The following is a 17502-nucleotide window of genomic DNA, read 5'->3' on the forward strand; positions in this document are numbered from 1 at the left end:
CAGGGGTCTGATCGGACGGGTTTCCGCTTTTTATGTGGTCAATCAACCCCTCCACTTCCGTCATCTTGGGGAATGTGGGGAGAGTGAGCTGATCAGCACCTCCTTTCACCCGTGAAGAGACTGTACGTGGGTCTATTGATGGATTGGACGCCAAGATTTTCCCATAAATATTGTCAATCTTCTCAGTAAAAAAGCCTGAGATGTTGTCACACAGTTGTTGTGACGATACATCTATACTTTCACATGCCACAGGTTTCAGAAAGGTGTTTAAAATCTGGTATAGTGCTTTAGGAGCATTGCTGCCTCTTTGAGTTGCAAAATTATGTAATTCTTACGAGCAACTTTGATGGCTTTATGGTAATTGCTCAGTGCTATCTGATATCTAGATTTGTCCGCTTCTAGATGTGACGTTCTCCAGGCTTTCTCAAATTTTCTGGCGGTTTGTTTAAGAACCCATAAATCTTCAGAAAACCAGGCTTCCTGTTTTTGAGCAGGCCGTTTTTTAAACAGTTTAAGCGGAGCAATCGACTCTACCGCTGTATGGATGGCCTGTTCATATTTACATAGGGCCGAGTCAATGTCATCCGTGAACTCGAATTAAGGGGCAACATATTTCTCCTTAAAAACTTCCAGCGATACCTGTGCCAATGTCTCCGCTGCAGCGGAATCTGCAGAGAACGGTTAAAAAAGGCATCTTGTATAGGTGTAGAAAATTCAAGAATAAAATGATCTGTCCAACTGACCTGTTTTGGCTGGAAACATTTGATCAGAGTGGAATTAGAAAGAATCAGGTCTAAAGTATGCCCTGCCTGATGGGTGGGTCCGATATTACACTGTTTCAGACCAAGTAGAGAAAAATCATTTAGAAGGGATTGTGCTTCCACATTATCTTTTATCTCGCTATGAATATTAAAATCTCCAAGCAGTAGGAAGTCTTCATCCAAGTTAACATAGGGAGCTAGTACTTCCACTAAGGTACTGGTAACTCTTAGGGTGGGGCCCGGGGGGCGATAAACTAACGCCCCTCCTAGAGGTCTTGGTAGAGGTGCCCATCTTAAAAATCATCATTTCTAGATCCGGGTTCCTATATTGATCCAAAATAGAAATGGCAATGCTGCATTTATGAACAATAGCTATGCCCCCTCCTCCTTTGGTGGGCCGATCCATTCTAACTATCTTATACCCTTCCGGAATCCCCAGGGTAATGACCGGGATAGAGTGGGGTTTAAGCCAGGTCTCGGTAAGAAAACAGAGATCAGGTTGGTAGGTGGAAATAACATCCCAGACCTCTGTATAGTGTTTAGGTAGAGATCTGACATTGCACAGCAAATTTCTCCAAACCGGTCCAGTATCTACAATGGCTTCTGGAATAATGTAGGGGGTACTTTAGTGCTGGAAGGACAGTCTATTAGAGCTTGAAAATACCAGCGTCTGCATGAAAAAGGCCCCTCTGGGGTTGTGTGCTCCTTAGTCCTACATGTATTCTTTATGTTGACCCCTATGTCATGTAGCACTTGGGAGGTATAACTCACCCTGTCTCTGAGTGTGTGGCTTCCTTTCCTTATATTTAGAGCCATAGCCCCTGGCCCCGTCCTGTCGCGGACAGGCGCAGACAGGCTTCTCTTAGGCTTGTCTTTGGCGCGCTCTTTGGCGCTCCCCTGCGCGCGATCGCTGCGCGCTCACTCTAATAGGAAGGCTAAATAGCCCTGACAGTCAGAAGGCTAGAGCACTAACCGCTTGTGTAGGGGGAGGTCCCTGGCTCTGCCTGTCCCGCCCTCCGCTCTACGGTACTGGTTACCGAGTCGGACCGGGGCAGGCAGGCTGCAAAGACGAGCACAGGCTTCCTTAAGTAAGTGGAAACCTCGAAACACCTTCAGCAAGCGAAGTCTAATAATCGGTATTTTAGCTAGCAATACTAGGTTGCACACAATTAAAAATGCGGCGAAAATAAAAAGGCACTTCAAAATTTTAAAAGCGTTTTAAAATTTCATGCAGAACATAGGTATGCTAACAGTGTCAATAGTTAGAAGGGAAGACAGACAATTCTACCACTGAGCTCCAAACGGGTTAGGAAGACACTGCCACCGTCCTCCCTACCGCGCTGGGCCCGCAGTTCCTTCCGGTCTAAATAGCCCTGACAGTCAGAAGTATAGAGCGCTAACCGCTCGTGTAGGGGGAGGTCCCTGGCTCTGCCTGTCCCGCCCTCCGCTCTACGGTACTGGTTACCGAGTCGGACCGGGGCGGGCAGGCTGCAAAGACGAGCACAGGCTTCCTTAAGTAAGTGAGAACCTCGAAACACCTTCAGCGAGCGAAGTCTAATAATCGGTATTTTAGCTAGCAATACTAGGTTGCACACAATTAAAAATGCGGCGAAAATAAAAAGGCACTTCAAAATGTTAAAAGCGTTTTAAAATTTCATGCAGAACATAGGTATGCTAACAGTGTCAATAGTTAGAAGGGAAGACCAACAATTCTACCACTGAGCTCCAAGCGGGTTAGGAAGACACTGCCACCGTCCTCCCTACCACAATTATGAATTGATTATGATGATTTTTGTTGCAAATTTGAAAGCAATCAAAAAAAATAAAGAAAAAATTCAAATAAACAGAGAATGAATTGATAACGAATTTAAAAATGTTATAAAGTGGTTCTTGAAAACGAGAATAGTAGTTAAACACAGAGACTCGCTGTGCGTTCAGTAGGGTTATGATATTGTATCATTAACCATATTTTCACAAATTACCATACGTAATGCCAACCCCCATGACGCATGCTATGAGGCCATGTGTGGTGTGGGGTTTCCAACTGGCCTAGCCCGCGGTCAGGTCCCTTATCCAACAGTCTGCAGCCACCAAACCCCTGTTGCGCACAGCTAAAGGATGTGTGCGGCGTGGGATTGACCACAGTGCTTGGCCTGTGGTCCAACCCCCTGTGCCTTACCCCACATACTCAGGCAACCGACCTCCCAACGGCACACATCCTTCGTCTGTTTGCGGCAACCTACAGCAGACACTTAGGCTCCACCACCTTATTTTACCAAACAAAAAATTCTTATCCCATAAGTGCCTCACGGGAACCAGCACATCCCCCTGCAGGAGTCTACAGGGACATGCAGGCTCCTGCAAGAGACTCCCAGAATCATGGAAATCCAGAAATATATATATATTTTAAAATGTGGCCATGCGGGGAGTCCCTCTAGGGCCACCCACAAGCTCCAGGGAGTCAGGTACCACGTTACCCTGATCCACTTATATCTTTTTTTTGTAATTTTCAGGACAAGAAGACCGAGTCACTGTGCCCTGAAATGGCAGGCGCCACATTTCTCTTTATGATGCGGCCGGTCTCTGTCTCCCCCTGTGCACAGACAATTTATGCACAAGCAACTTTGTAAACAATGTTTTGAGATATATTGTCACTTTCACATGAACAGAAAGATGCTTCTTTCCTTTAAGGACATTGTTCCAGGGAGAGAAATGTCCAAAGGCCTCGCCTTTTGGAACCACAGTGTGATTCTTCATCAGGACTTTCTCCTTGTATGCTAAGTCACAACGTTTGTGTTAAAAATTTAGGCATCTGAAAGGCACCATGGATGAGAACTGCATGAACATGTGAGATAATGTTGAGTGTGTGAGCTAAGAAATGGTATTGTTCTCTCTCTAATGTGATTGGTCCAAACTGAGTGACTTTTGCACAATTGTATTAACTGAGTGGCTTACATTCTATAATGCATTACAAAAGAAGACACTCGTTCTTAGGGTTTCTGGACTCAGTCTCCCTTAAGTTTCAGGAGGCAGTGCCAGTGTGGTGCTGCCACCTGAGATTTTTTTATTTTTTTATTTTTTTTATTAATATATAACAAACAATGAAACAAAATTAACAAATGCATTGGGGTAGATCGACGTCATTTCGGCAGTGCTCGGAGCAGAGGAAGTCTCACAAACAGAATATGATACACAGAATGGTATAGAACATAGAATCAAGGGGAACCCTGAGTGTCCGAATCAGACCGCCCAGCTTGGGGAGCACAAATGTCGCCATGGTAAGCATTCCACGGCCCCCAAACCTTTATCCACTTTTCAGGGCAGCCCCTCACAACATACACGGCACGCTCCAGGAACATACACCAGTCCAGATCCTCGGCCCATTTAGTGTGCTGCGGTGGTTGAGTTGCTCCACAAAGCTGTGCTATATTATGCTTCGCAATCATGCAGGCCAGTGTAACCCATTGCTTTAGGTATTGATTGAGATCCGTGGGTTCCCAGATATTCAAGAGACATCTGCGAGCTTCCAATCGCACCTCATAGCCCAGGACCTCGTTCAATGTGTCGTGAGTGGCGCGCCAATAATTCTGAACACTATCGCAGTGCCACAGTATGTGCAAAAACGTTGCAACCTCTCCACAGCCTCTCTTGCATTCGCCATTCGTACTCCATCCCATCCTCACCAGACCCGGACCCGTGACATACGATCTATGTAAGATCTTTAATTGCACCAGACGCAACCTCATCTGTATCGCCACTACTCTAGGGGAGGACACAGCTTCAACCCAATCCTCATCGTCTATCTCCAAACCATCAGCAACCCACGCAACCCTGAGAGACCCCAACGGGTCTTCCATGTGATTAATCAACTTTCGATAGATCAATGAAATGGTTTTCTCTAGTATATGCCCATCCAATACACGGTCCTCAAGAGGGGAGGCCTCGGGGAGGGTTTCTCCCGGTAGCACATGGGAGAGAAGGGCATGCCTGACCTGCAGATAACGAAACCGCTCATTGTTATGAAGGTGATGTCTCTGCTGGAGCGCTTCGAAGGACAGTATTTCCCCTTTCCCCCAGACATCTTTAATCTGGCCAATACCAATCAACTCCCACTTGTCAAATCCTTTGGTGGTCCACAGATTGCCCAATTTGGCGGAGCTAAAGAGAGGGGTCGCGAGAGACAATCTCCCTTCCCATCCCAGACTCCTGTTAGCCGCATGCCAGACCTTCACCGCATGCGAGGTGGGGCCCGCGAGCGAAAACCGTCCCGGACGATTATACAATGCCACCTAAGATTTAAGGGAGTCTGAGCCCAATGACCTTTGACTTATGACTTTGATTTATTCAGCAGATCTGAACTATTATCTGGCTCTATAAAATTATTTCTTGCATTTTATTCTGTGCTTCATGCTTTTTCTTGATAAAAATGACTAATTGACTGCCTTCCAACCATTCAATGTTGCCTTCTGTACTGATTTTAGACATAAATAAACCTTTATGGTTTTAATATACCATATGTGTCATGTTCATTCTAAAACCTTTACAGCTTGCATTATAATTTTGTTGAGCAGCAACAAAATTCTTAGACAATTACCACAGCTCCTGGATCACCAGAGGTGCTTTAAATTGACAGAGAGAAGCACCATCACAGCTAACAACCATTGTCAAAACCAACAATTCTGGGTTTTTAGGTGAATGTCAGATGTGTGATGTATTTGTGTGCAATACCAGAAATTTCACAAAGGCACTAAAGTGCCTTTTGGATGGCACTCTATGGGAAGAACAGAATTCGTGTTTACATGTTAAGGCCAGGCCTTTACTTACATAGGCCACACCCCTTTTAGGGCCCCCATCTTTTTTCATCCCAATAAAAGCCCTGTAATTAAGCAAACCTCTCTGACCCTTCCTGCCTGACTTCCTTCCTTAACTTGTATCTTATCCGCTCTGACCTTTCAACTTTTCATCTTTCTATTTTCTACCGGCTGAAAAATGTTTTTCCTTTTCCTTTCGTTACTGACATAGATTTTCAGTTCTGCTTTTTTCTCCTGTACTTAACCTATATACTAGGATATATATTTGTAAAAAGGCTTTGTGAATAGCAATTTATCAACACATCGAGAACGCCTTTTGTGAGCCTCCTTGTATGCTATATGGTGGGGTATCTACTTTATGCTATATAAAACCCGAAAAAGGACCATCAAAGCTAAGCTGAATGGCTGCTTGTGGGCGGTCGTCCGCTGCATCGCCAGAGCAGGTACAAGGCCGCTTAATTGTGGCTCATGTGTTTAGGCTCTCAGGGAAGAGACGGGTGTGACGTCTCCATTCTTTACCTTTTCTACAGTTCTGAGCATCCTTGAAAATCAATAAATGGAATTAAAAGCCACCCCATTGTGTCTTCCGAGTGTCAAGATGAAGGGTTAAAGTGCAGGGACTAAAATGACTTTTACCGGTGTGGCTGGCAGAATAGAATGATGGGGCGTCACGCAAAGGCGTGAATTCATTGGGGGTGACAGGGAGAAACAAGCACAAGTGCACGCCTCGCGCGACCGCGGGGTGGGGGGAGAGAGGAGGGGACCTGCGCGATTCACTTGCGGGAGCCAGCGGCTGGCGCCAAGATAATTGTTAATATATGACGCCAGCCGCTAGCTCCCACAAGTAAATCTCCACACGTGCACGCGTTGCCATTGAAGGCAATGGAATGCGTGCACGTTTTTGGCTAAAAAGCCAAACCGATATCCAAAGGTCTTTTTGCCTATGCAGCACATGCGCGCTGCATAGGCGAGACCTAAAAAGCACTATAATGCAGCCAGCACTGGCTACGTCATAGCACCCGTTGTCCATGTTGCATCTTCCCAAAGTGTCCATGTTGCTCTAATCCTTTAACCACTGACCCTTCCTTTGTCCATGTTGCTCCCAAGTTGTCTGTGTTGCCCCTCCCCCACCCTCCATAGAAAAAGAAACGCCATTACACATCAGTACTGGCCGTGTCATTAAAGTTTTTATATTCTCCAGTTGTTTGTGTTGCTTGTTCCCGCCGCCTCATGTCCATGATCCATGTAACCCATTGCCTCTACTCACCCTCCCTCCCTTTGTCCATGTTGCTTTCCCACCATAAGAAAAACAAGTGCAGTTATGTGACCAGGGCTGGCTGCGCCATAGTGATTTTTGTCTAACTTTTAGCCATGTTGCACAGGAGCTTTTCTCCTCTACATGACTAAAAAGCATTGGCAAAGCTACTAGCTCTTGCATAGGAGAAAACTATTGGCTTTGACATTGCTTGTTTGTATTATTTTTGTCTTTACTTTTCCTTGGAGCTTCCTTCCTTCCTCACTTGCATTCCTTCGCTTCTTCTTTCTTTCTTTTAAAAAAAAATATATATATATTTTTATTGAATGTCTTCCGACCAGGTTAATAATGCATTCATGACAACTTAAGATAATTCTTTCTTTCTTGCTCTCTCTCTCAACCCCATTCTTTCTGCACAAACACGCTTCTTGTCTTAGTTCAGTACCATAAATCCTGAGTTCTTTGTGGACTGGCTTGTCATTAGTTAGTGTCTTAGTCAGTTGTATAGTGTCCTCAGTCTAATATGTGCGAAAGGCAGAGAGATATAGCATATGGTAAAACAACACCATTATACTGCTAAGTAGGTATCTGCTATACCCAGGGCCCAGTTGCAAAGGCGATAACCTACTAGCTTTGCCATTGAGTGCTTAGTGTTACTTACATTTAAAGAAACGCTGTACCTACAAGTATCAGGAGTAGCAATGGGGTGTAGTTTTTCGTCTGAGATTGCTAACCTGGTGATGGCAGAATTTGAGTTCAAATGGATATAAAGTGACACCAAACCCTTCAAAATCAAGTGGGGTTTTGATGTTGTTATAAAGACGTCATTTTTATGATTTGGGACGGAGAAGAACCACAGCTTATTGACTTCCACAATTGGTTAAATTCAAGAACTGTAGAATTTAACTTCACTATGTCAAAGGATCCTGAAAAGATTAATTTTCTACATGTATACATCCAACTCAAGAGCGGTCTTTTAGAGGTTAATTTATACACCAAGCCCACAGATTGCAATACACTATTACATTTCACCAGTAGTCATCCTTGTACGCTGAAGGAAAATCTGCCATATGGACAATTCCCCCGCGTGAGGAGGAATTGTGCCAATAAAGAAGACTACTTCATTAATACCAACAATCTGAAGGATAAACTAATAGCCCGTGGCTATCCTAAAATATTGGTGAAAGTGGCTCTTAAGAAGCGTGGTACACACCTAGAGAAACGTTACTTAGTCCTAAAGAACATGACAAGAATACTCCATTGACATGTGTATTGACGTATGACCCCAAAGCAAATCGAGTTTAAAAAAATTGCTAAATAAAACTGGAGACTTGTCGAACCATTAGGAATCCCCAAACCTCTGTTTGCCTTTAAAAAGGGAAAGAATATTCGGCAACAGTTGGTGAGAGCAGCGAGAGAGACCGAATTGCCCAAAAAAGACCATAGAGGCTTACTGAGCTTACCTCCCGTGATAGGACACTTTCAATGTCACAATTGTGTGGCCTGTAGGCTAACAGATTATTCTAAACATTTAGATATTGATGGACAGATACACTATCAGAAAGGATTCTCAAATTGTAATTCCAAAAATGTGCTATATTGTATAAAATGCCTATGTAATAAATTTTACATCGGCCAAACAACACTACCCATAAAAAAGCGGATTCTGCAACATAAATCAAGGATTAAGTGTAATGTACAAGAGCTCCTTTAGTATAACATTTCCAACATCAGAATCATTCAGAGAATGACTTAAAATGGTCGGTACTATGTGTGATTGGTAATGCGTGTGGAGTAGAACTTCAATCCAAATTGAACAGATTAGAAGCCAGATTGATTGCGAAATACCGCACTGCTACGATGGGCCTCAATGATAAAGATGAAGTCTGGGCAATGTTACAGTGAAACGCTTGTGTCTTTAACCATGAGAGGGGGTGAAAAAGACAAGTGTATATTACTGGTTCAAATGTAGCTAGACTCTGTATTTGGACATTTTGTAAATATTGATGTGGATAACTATGGACAGTTTTGTTACATAGTTTGAAAAGATTGTAAGGAGTGGCAGCACTAATTTATGTTTGGGAAACAGGTGGTGTTTACACACTACCCTCCTTTTCTATTTTATTTAGGTAAGGTACCCAACAGAATAAAGTCTTGCAGAGGAATCCTTAACCTATTTGAATACACTACACTTACATCTACATCTGACTAGGCCCCCTCACCCCCACTGCACCCTTACGGCAAGGAACAAAAGATCTCTGATAAAGAGCCCCTTTAAGGGTGCCCGTTGGGCATTGCAGCGCCGGCCCAACGAGGAGCAGGCTCAAATGATGAAGCATGACACCTAGCTTGCTGGGTGTGTGAGAGCCCTAGTTCCAAAAGGAGGAATTCCCCTCCTCTCTTTTTAAGACCCTTGTTTAACTTAACCCACCGGACATGCTTGTCCTGGTAGGTTCCGGTGATTAATATTTCACCTAGGTACTGCGTACTCTTTCTTTGTTTCATAGTGTTTAGTTAGTCAGATTTATTAGCAAGACACTTTAGTACATAACCACGTTTATCGGATTTTGTTTAAGAATCCTAGATAATATTGACTATGTTGCAACCATTAATTTGGTAGCATTATCATTCGTTGGTATTTTTATTCCTTTTTTGTATTTGATGTAGTCAAATAACCTTTATGGCCACAGTACGAAGACACCTCATTTATTGTATCATTGAGATGTAGAAAAAGTTCCGTTCCCCAGGCATTTATCGAATAAAATGAGAGTCCTCTCTCGAGTTTCATGACCAATAGAGTTAGGCACCTCTTTAGTTTCGGTGCTTGCGTGGGTATAAACAGCCTTCCGCATCACGTGACACTACGCACGCTCAGGACGTGATACGGCGATAGACTGTTTCGTTAAGTGAAGAGACTCCCACACTAAGGTAGGAACCCCGTTTAAATGCCCAATATTCCAAGAGCTGGTCATTCTAACTATAAATATTCATAGAGAAGTTCTGCTAATTTTCTCTTACAGAGTGGACGTTATATTCTTAAGAGTCACCAGGAAAGTCCGTGGTTTTGAGAACTTCCCACCCGTCAGAGTAAGTCTATTATGACTCTGCTATGCAAGCTAGTGTTTTTTTTAGTACCGACGAGAATATAAGAAGCTGCCTTTGTAAGGTACCTATACTCATTAGAGGTTTCTGTGTTCTTAGTTCCCTTAATCTACAGATATAAGAAATGGATGCCGGCTAGTCATTGAAATACGATGGGGAACTGGTACATATATATATAACCCTTCTTGCTTATCGGACTACCTATTTAGCGGGTTATTTAGTAATGAAGACCCATTGGGTCAAAAGGTTTCTTTTATATTTTGACTCTTTTCTCATTTTTTTAATCAGTGTTCGTGTGAGACACAATGCAATGGTAGATAAGCTTGCACGCAAACGAGGGAGTATATATAAATTTTGTTGAACATCTTCGAAGTTTTATGGTCCGCCACTCCAGGAATCATTAGACTTTATAAAATAGTATAATGCATGTGGACTGTATGCTCCTGTGTATAGATGTATATATGTGTACATAATAGTGATCTCAAACATTTGTAGTTAAATAGGGTGTATCTTGATCCATTAGGTGGATTTGGAAATTATGCACTCAACTGCCCTAGTCCTGATGAGGCCCGCGAGTAATGGGGCTGAAACGCGTCAACAGATAATTCAAGATACCCGAAAAAAACGAAAACAATAGGAAATAAATTAGGAGTACTACAAAATAGAGGTTGGAGTAATAAACCTCTGAGTTGCTCCAGCATGGTGATCTAGTATTCAAGTGAATGCTCAATGTAGAATAATTTGAGGAGCATCCTTATTGATGAAAAGGGCGAAGGGAGCAAAAAGAAAATATACACTTTGTGTTTGTATGTTTAAATGTAAATATCTGTATATATATGTTTACGTGATGTATATTTGTATATATATGTAAAAACAGAAAAAATATCATTTTCTTTTGATTTCTCACTGAATTTATGGAATAAATATAGCAAAGTATGCTTTAATAAGGAGCACTTGTGTCTAACCTGAATTGCCTTTGACTATAGATGGTTGAAATGTATAGAGTTCTCAAGGGAATTGTGTCCATAGGAAGAGATAATTTACTCTATCCCGAGGCACTATTATTTTGTTGATTGTAGTGTTACTTAGGAAGCAGGCTTCTGCTTGTAAAAACGCTTCTAGTGGAGTGAGTGGGGGACCACTGAGTAATTAAGCGTTAAAAAAAGAAAATCTGTAAATGTGGTCCGCCTCTTACCATAATACCTTCTAAACTACTTTTAAATCTATTGTAGCGGATGACTACACTGGAAGGTACACCAATGTGTATCCAAATTCCAGCTGATGGCTCGTCTGAAGTCTCAAAACACAAACTGGACAGTATTTTACTTTTGAAACTTTGTTTTTAGATCTCACTAATGAGACTAACCAAATGTGGGTTACCAATTTCATTCTCCTAAAGCCAAGCCCCTGGAAGTGGTCAGGTAAAAGCAAGGGAAGGCAGTTTAGTAGTCTGTGGTGTGCACTAGGAAGTGGTGAACAGAAGCAGAGGGGCAGGCCTCAGACATCCGCTTCCACTTAAGGCTTCTAAGAATCGAATCGCCTGACTTACAGAAAGGCTGTAACAAAAATGTGTCAAGAAGGTCAGCACATTACCTGTCACGCCTAGGGTGTGATGGCCACCTGGTTTGAGGTTGGCGTTGTTTTTTGACAGATAATACAATGTCCTCAATCCACTCCACCAGGGTGGGCTGCATCTCTGCCAGTCTCGGCTGTCTGGCCTTGAGTAACTGATACACCCTGTTCCTGGTGGAGGTAATTGTAAAAAGGCTCCGAGTAGTGGCGAGGAACCTTTACCAACGGGCAAGTGATGAATGCCCAACATGCCAGGGAACACCCCCTCACGTGTTAGAGAGATTAGATAGGTTGGAACTGATACCATCCACCTAGTCGCTAAAACGGGCCAAAGCCAATTCTGGAGACCTTTTTCTGTTATCAAATGACTTTAACAGACTTCTGAAATAAGCTTTAAATTCCACTTAGTACAAAATAATTAGTACCCGATGACTTGTTAATTTTGTTGCTGCCTTGGACATCTTTTGAATAATTGAATAGTTTTACCAAGATTAGTGTCCACTAATATTATCTTACCACCAGATTCATCAATGTCCCGATTTGCGAGTCCTTAATAGCGATTATTAAGGAATCGCTATTAATGACTCGCAAAACGGGATTCATGTAGGAATCGCAATATTATTTGTGATTCCTACAGCTTCCTTATTTGCGATTAGCAAATTGCTAATCGCAAATAAGGATGCGATTTCAAGGGTGCCAGGGGTGTCCAAAGGACACCCTGTAGCACCCCTGGTATGTCAATGTAGACTGATGTTGCGCACACACATGTCCAAAGGACATGTGTGTGTGTAACATACACTTAGAAAAATTCACTAAAGTGCATTTTTCGAAGTTTTCGCAATTTACCGTGAAGTCAGACTTCGCGGTAAATGGCGGCCAAAAATAGCGAATTCGCAATTTAAAAATGGTGAATGAATTGCATTTAAGGAATCTCAAATAGAGATTCCTTAAATGCAATTCCTCGCAATTTAGCGATTTCGCAATTAGCGATTTTTGCATTTGGGATGATGAATCCCAAATGCAAAAATTGCGCTCGCAAAGGGCCAGATTCTCAGAATCTGGCCCTTTGCGAGCCCATTTTTCAATGATGACCTGGCTGTTAGTGCTTTACGCCTGTGTCTGTGTGATTAATTGTATTTCACTAAGCCTCGCACACCCTGTTCTTCTCCAAGGTTTAAGCCCTGAGCTCGGCTAAAATATCTAACACTAAGCCAGTGAAAGCATGTGTTGCAGCCAAAAAAACTAACTTGGGAAAGCTTGTTCAGGAGAATTTGTTCTGCGAAACTTTTCCAATAAACTTATTTCCACTAATTTTTAAAAAATGATACCATTCACCAGGTTGTCAAACCGAATTTGTAGAACCTCTTACATTTGCAAACATTTTTATGAGTCTCTTTTTGGTTTGGATCACATAGATTTTTCATTCCTGTTTCAGGCAAGACCCCTATACTGCCGATTCCCTTTACAATTTCCTCTTTTTTTAAACCTCTTTAACTCTCTGTCCCTCTCTTCCCTCCCTTCTATTTCCTCTCCAAAGTTTCCCCATCGAATCCCCAACCACATTGCCTGATTTCCTATGCGCTGCACTCTTATAACAGACCCCGTGTCCTTCCCTCCTCCTGCTCCCTAATCTTTCAGAAATTGTTAGAAGATTTCTTCTGCAATCACTAAACCAAGAATTCATACTGGTTCATTCATTTTATAACAATCTTAAAAAAAATTTAAAAAATAAGTTTTTCTTTGTTTTGGAAAAACACGAGGCTGGGGATCATTAGTCCAGGCTCATCATACTGGTACTGTTCAATCTGTAATTTCACCCAAAAGAGGGAGGGCCAAACATGCTGTCTCCACTGAGGGTGAAGACAGGTGTTTTTGACGGGTGATCCCATCAAAGTCAATGGTGGTGAACATTTGGCGGGTGAAGAAAGTCACAAGGCAGGTGACCCCACTGAAATCTATGGGATGCTTGAACATATCGAAAGAGTGATTATTCCATGGTGGTTGACAGTCCCCAAATGAGTTTGAGGTGAGAGGTATGGGTGAACCAGGAGTACACTGTCGTGCTGAAGATGTCTCATTACTCTTAAAGAAGGGGGGAGATGTCAGGTTGTGGGGGCACTCTGACCCTGGTGATACTAGCAGGACTTTGGACACCACTTCCTATGTGGGGGTGGGAAAAGCAGGAAATGAGGGAATCAAAGCTATTGCAGAATCAGATAATACAGGGAATGCATGGACGGGGACAAACTGCCCCAGGGCCAGTAATAGGGCTCACTGCAGGTGAACAATGTTGCAGTACAGCATCTATGCCCTTCACTCATCCCTCATCAGGACACATCATGCATAAAAAAGCTGTGCTCATTTCTGCCTGTAAGCAGCTGAGTCCTAACGGGCATTAACTACATTACAGCGCATTAAGGACTTACTTGCGCTTTCTCCCTTACCCGGTCAGTGAAGTCCTTTTTTTTGGGATAAAATCATGTATTGGTCATATGTACTCGCATTGATACTTCCTAAATGTAATAATATACTTACTGCACTCACCACTGCCAACTCAATGTCTGTTTTTTCCTTGACAGTCTCGAGTCTTAAAGCAACATCACGGCGAGCGAAACTTTCACTCCTTCTTCCAGGTAATCATTTAAGTGTAACTTGAAACTGTTCAGAGTAATTACACTAGATGTATTTTTTGGGGCTAGATAAGCTTCACCCTACTGCTAGTCTCACTAGATTGATGCTGTGTAGCTTCCAGTATGGTGTAGTCTTACATCCCCCAGACTAAACAACCTCTACCTCAGGCCATCCAGGTAGATTCCTGCCCAGTGCTTAATTTGGAAGAAAATAAGTGCCAGGGCTCTCGTCAGGAGGCCACCTCGCACTGCCACTGCCAGTGCTGCTAATGACGGCACAAATACAACTACTAACCATTACACTGCTAAAAGAGTGACAATTCAGGCTCTTCGAGGTCCCCAAAGGTATGAGAGTGGCTTGTGCGGCAGATATTAGTTGTTTTTAATGTATTGAATTAATAAACAACTGTTGTTCAGCATATCTGTAAATTACACAAACAGCGCCACCATGTGTGAGCAGTCATAAGTGCTGATATTAACATTTAAATGCCAGTGCCGAGCACCGGAAAACACCGGCTCCAATTAAGCACTGTTCCTGTCTCTTCCACCTGTCTCTTTCTCCTTTCCTTCCTCCTTTGCCTGTTCATCTCTTTCCTCTCCTCGTCCTCCTTCACATTGCTAGGTGCAGCGCCCCAAGACAGGATAAGAGCTCCTCTGGTCACTCACCCACAGCACCAAACACCTCCCACATAGAATCACAGCAAATACAACACTTTGCCAGCCACGTGCTCCCTCATGGCATGGTGTAGTGTGACTCCCATCTGAGACTGTACTTCGGCAGCCTATAATGGGGTATGCCGCTCTATATAAATGCTTCAACACAATTTCTGCAACCACCGGCTCACATTAGGCAGTGGCCAAAACTGTTTATTTCTACAGAACTTTTGCAGCACTGGAATTATTTATTTTTCTGCCACCCTTTACATTTGTAGCTAATTTTAACACTCGTCTAGCGTAGAAAAGCCAGGCTTCAAGCTTGCAGTCTATTTGGAAGTTTAGTCTTTGTGTCTGAACCACTACAATCACCAATGATCCCTCCCTACATCCTCAGACCTGGGGGCGAGCTTGAAGACGAGGCAGACGATGCCTCCCAGTAACACCGGGACTGATGCCTTTCTTTAGAACTATGACGATGCCACCTCAGGCTGAAACTAAAACTGTTTGTACTTACCACGGAGCCCGAGTACCCTTTGGCCGCTGCCCAGTGGAGCTGTCCTATGCAGTTATAGAGGAGTCTGGCTCTGGGTCTCCCCCTCGGCAGTCACCTACCCAGCCGGAAATCGGACATTGTTTTTCATGGTTCTTCACTGTTTTATCTGTCTCTACCTTACTGCTTTGTTCCCCTCGAGTACTTTTCCCCTTCAGGTCTTCTCGACTCTGTCTGCTTTCCTCTCCCCTGTTTACCATTTCCCCCCACTACCTTCCACACCTCATAAGACGTGTGTCTTGGATATGCTACTCACTAATATCTTTTTATAATTGTGTAAGATCACGTTTTTTTTCTCCCAAGTATATACCTGTAACTGCAACTGTAACTCATGTAACAATGTTCTGAAACTATGTCCATTCTCATGTAAAGCGCTCTGATACCTCTGGGTCTAGCTAGCGCTATATAAAACTTTTCAAATAAATAAATAAAATACAAGGCCTGTGCACACTTTTGGGGGCTTTGACAACTTGGCAGCTCCTAGTGGTTTTTCTCGCAGATTCATGATGCTCCATCAGGCATGAACCACATTAAATTAGTGACAGGTTTGAAAAAGTGTTACAGTGACTTAAGAGGGTCTGGGATCAGCACAGGTAAGGGCTGCAGTCCTGAGATAAGTTATGTGGTACTAGAACATGTAGGTTTGTTTCAACCCTCAACCACAGGTCAGTTCATTCCATCCCTGGTGGCTCACTCTTGCACTGCACAAGGGGAATTCTGAGGTCTCCAAGCCTAAAGAAGGGTCTCAGCACCGAAAATAAAATAAAGACGCCTATATGCCCTAAGGTTGATAAGGCTTCGCAATTCATTCCCCTGGTTACTCCTTCAGGACGGTTTGACATTCCTCCCACCCAAACACTGGTTAAGGGACCTGTTCTCTGTGCAGATATTGCCTGGTGTATCTTATACAGAATTCCCAGTACCACAGGGACAGTGCTGAACGTTGATGAGAGTAAATCCAAGCACCTGAAAAATATCCTCATTATAGCCCATGTCACCTAGAGGAAGGTGCTATTAATCTCTTAGGACCTTCAAGAAACCGAAATGCAGACAGAATCCAACCAGAAAGAACGTCATTTGCTTCCAATCCCTTCCGTGTGAAAGGCAGACTTAGACACAGTACAAAGAGTCTCCCCTCGGTTTATGTTTGGGGGCAGGCACCGATAACCAGTTGATATCACCTTCTTAATATCACAAAAAGCTCCCCCACGCAGGCTGAACATTAGAGGGAGCCTTTGAGGTTCAGGGCTACAAAGCCCAAAGACACTCATATAAGCATCATGTGACAGTGCATCTGGGGAATAGCTTCTGAGTGCCATGGGTGGACCATTGTATCCTCTGGTTCAAGCTTCTCTCAGCCCAACACCTCAAGAAAGCCATCATGAAACTAGCTCAAATGTGCTGTGCCCTGTGTTTTGGAGCCATCATGAAACTAGCTCAAATGGGTTGTGCGCTGTGTTTTGGAGCCATCATGAAACTAGCTCAAATGGGTTGTGCGCTGTGTTTTGGAGCCATCATGAAATTAGCTCAAATGGGTTGTGCGCTGTGTTTTGGAGCCATCATGGAACTAGCTCAAATGGGTTGTGCGCTGTGTTTTGGAGCCATCATGAAACTAGCTCAAATGGGTTGTGCGCTGTGTTTTGGCGCCATCGTGAAATTAGCTCAGATGTGTTGTGCGCTGTGTTTTGGAGCCACCATGAAATTAGCTCAGATGTGTTGTGCGCTGTATTTTGGAGCCATCATGAATTTAGCTCAGATGTGTTGTGCGCTGTGTTTTGGAGCCATCATGAAACTAGCTCAGATGTGCTGTCTCTTGTGTTTAGGTCCAGGTCAGGTGTGTCCCATCAATAATCTAGTATCTTTCACAGGAAAAGTTCAAGTTGGTGACAGATTGAACTGCTACAGCGCCGCTCCAGTAATTATTTCTAATCATCACTCACCATTCCCCTGAAACCTTTAAACACTCAAAACATGCACCAGTGGGGCCCATAACACTGCGCATTTACCCTGTTCACTTACACTTGGCTTCAAGTCTTCTGGTGAATCATAATGGAGAAATGATGTAACATTTGGTGGAGTGTCTAAAACCTATTTAATATTTACACTAAAAGTTCAAAAACAGTTTACCATGGTTTCATATTAAACATGTATATTCAGACATACC

General features: G+C 43.2%; 1 protein-coding gene across 1 annotated transcript in view; it reads left to right on the top strand.

Moving 5' to 3' along the window:
• The window catches only part of LOC147685121 (unconventional myosin-Ig-like), a 1601091-nt gene that overhangs the window by 234604 nt on the left and 1348985 nt on the right, over window positions 1–17502 (top strand). Inside the window, exon 5 of the mRNA XM_086941006.1 lies at window positions 14081–14134. Within this exon, the coding sequence (XP_086797132.1) occupies window positions 14081–14134 (54 nt within the window). The remainder of the gene's footprint in view (window positions 1–14080; window positions 14135–17502) is intronic.

This window comes from Lissotriton vulgaris, chromosome 10, assembly GCF_964263255.1.
Source record: "Lissotriton vulgaris chromosome 10, aLisVul1.2, whole genome shotgun sequence".
Lineage (NCBI taxonomy): Eukaryota > Metazoa > Chordata > Amphibia > Caudata > Salamandridae > Lissotriton > Lissotriton vulgaris.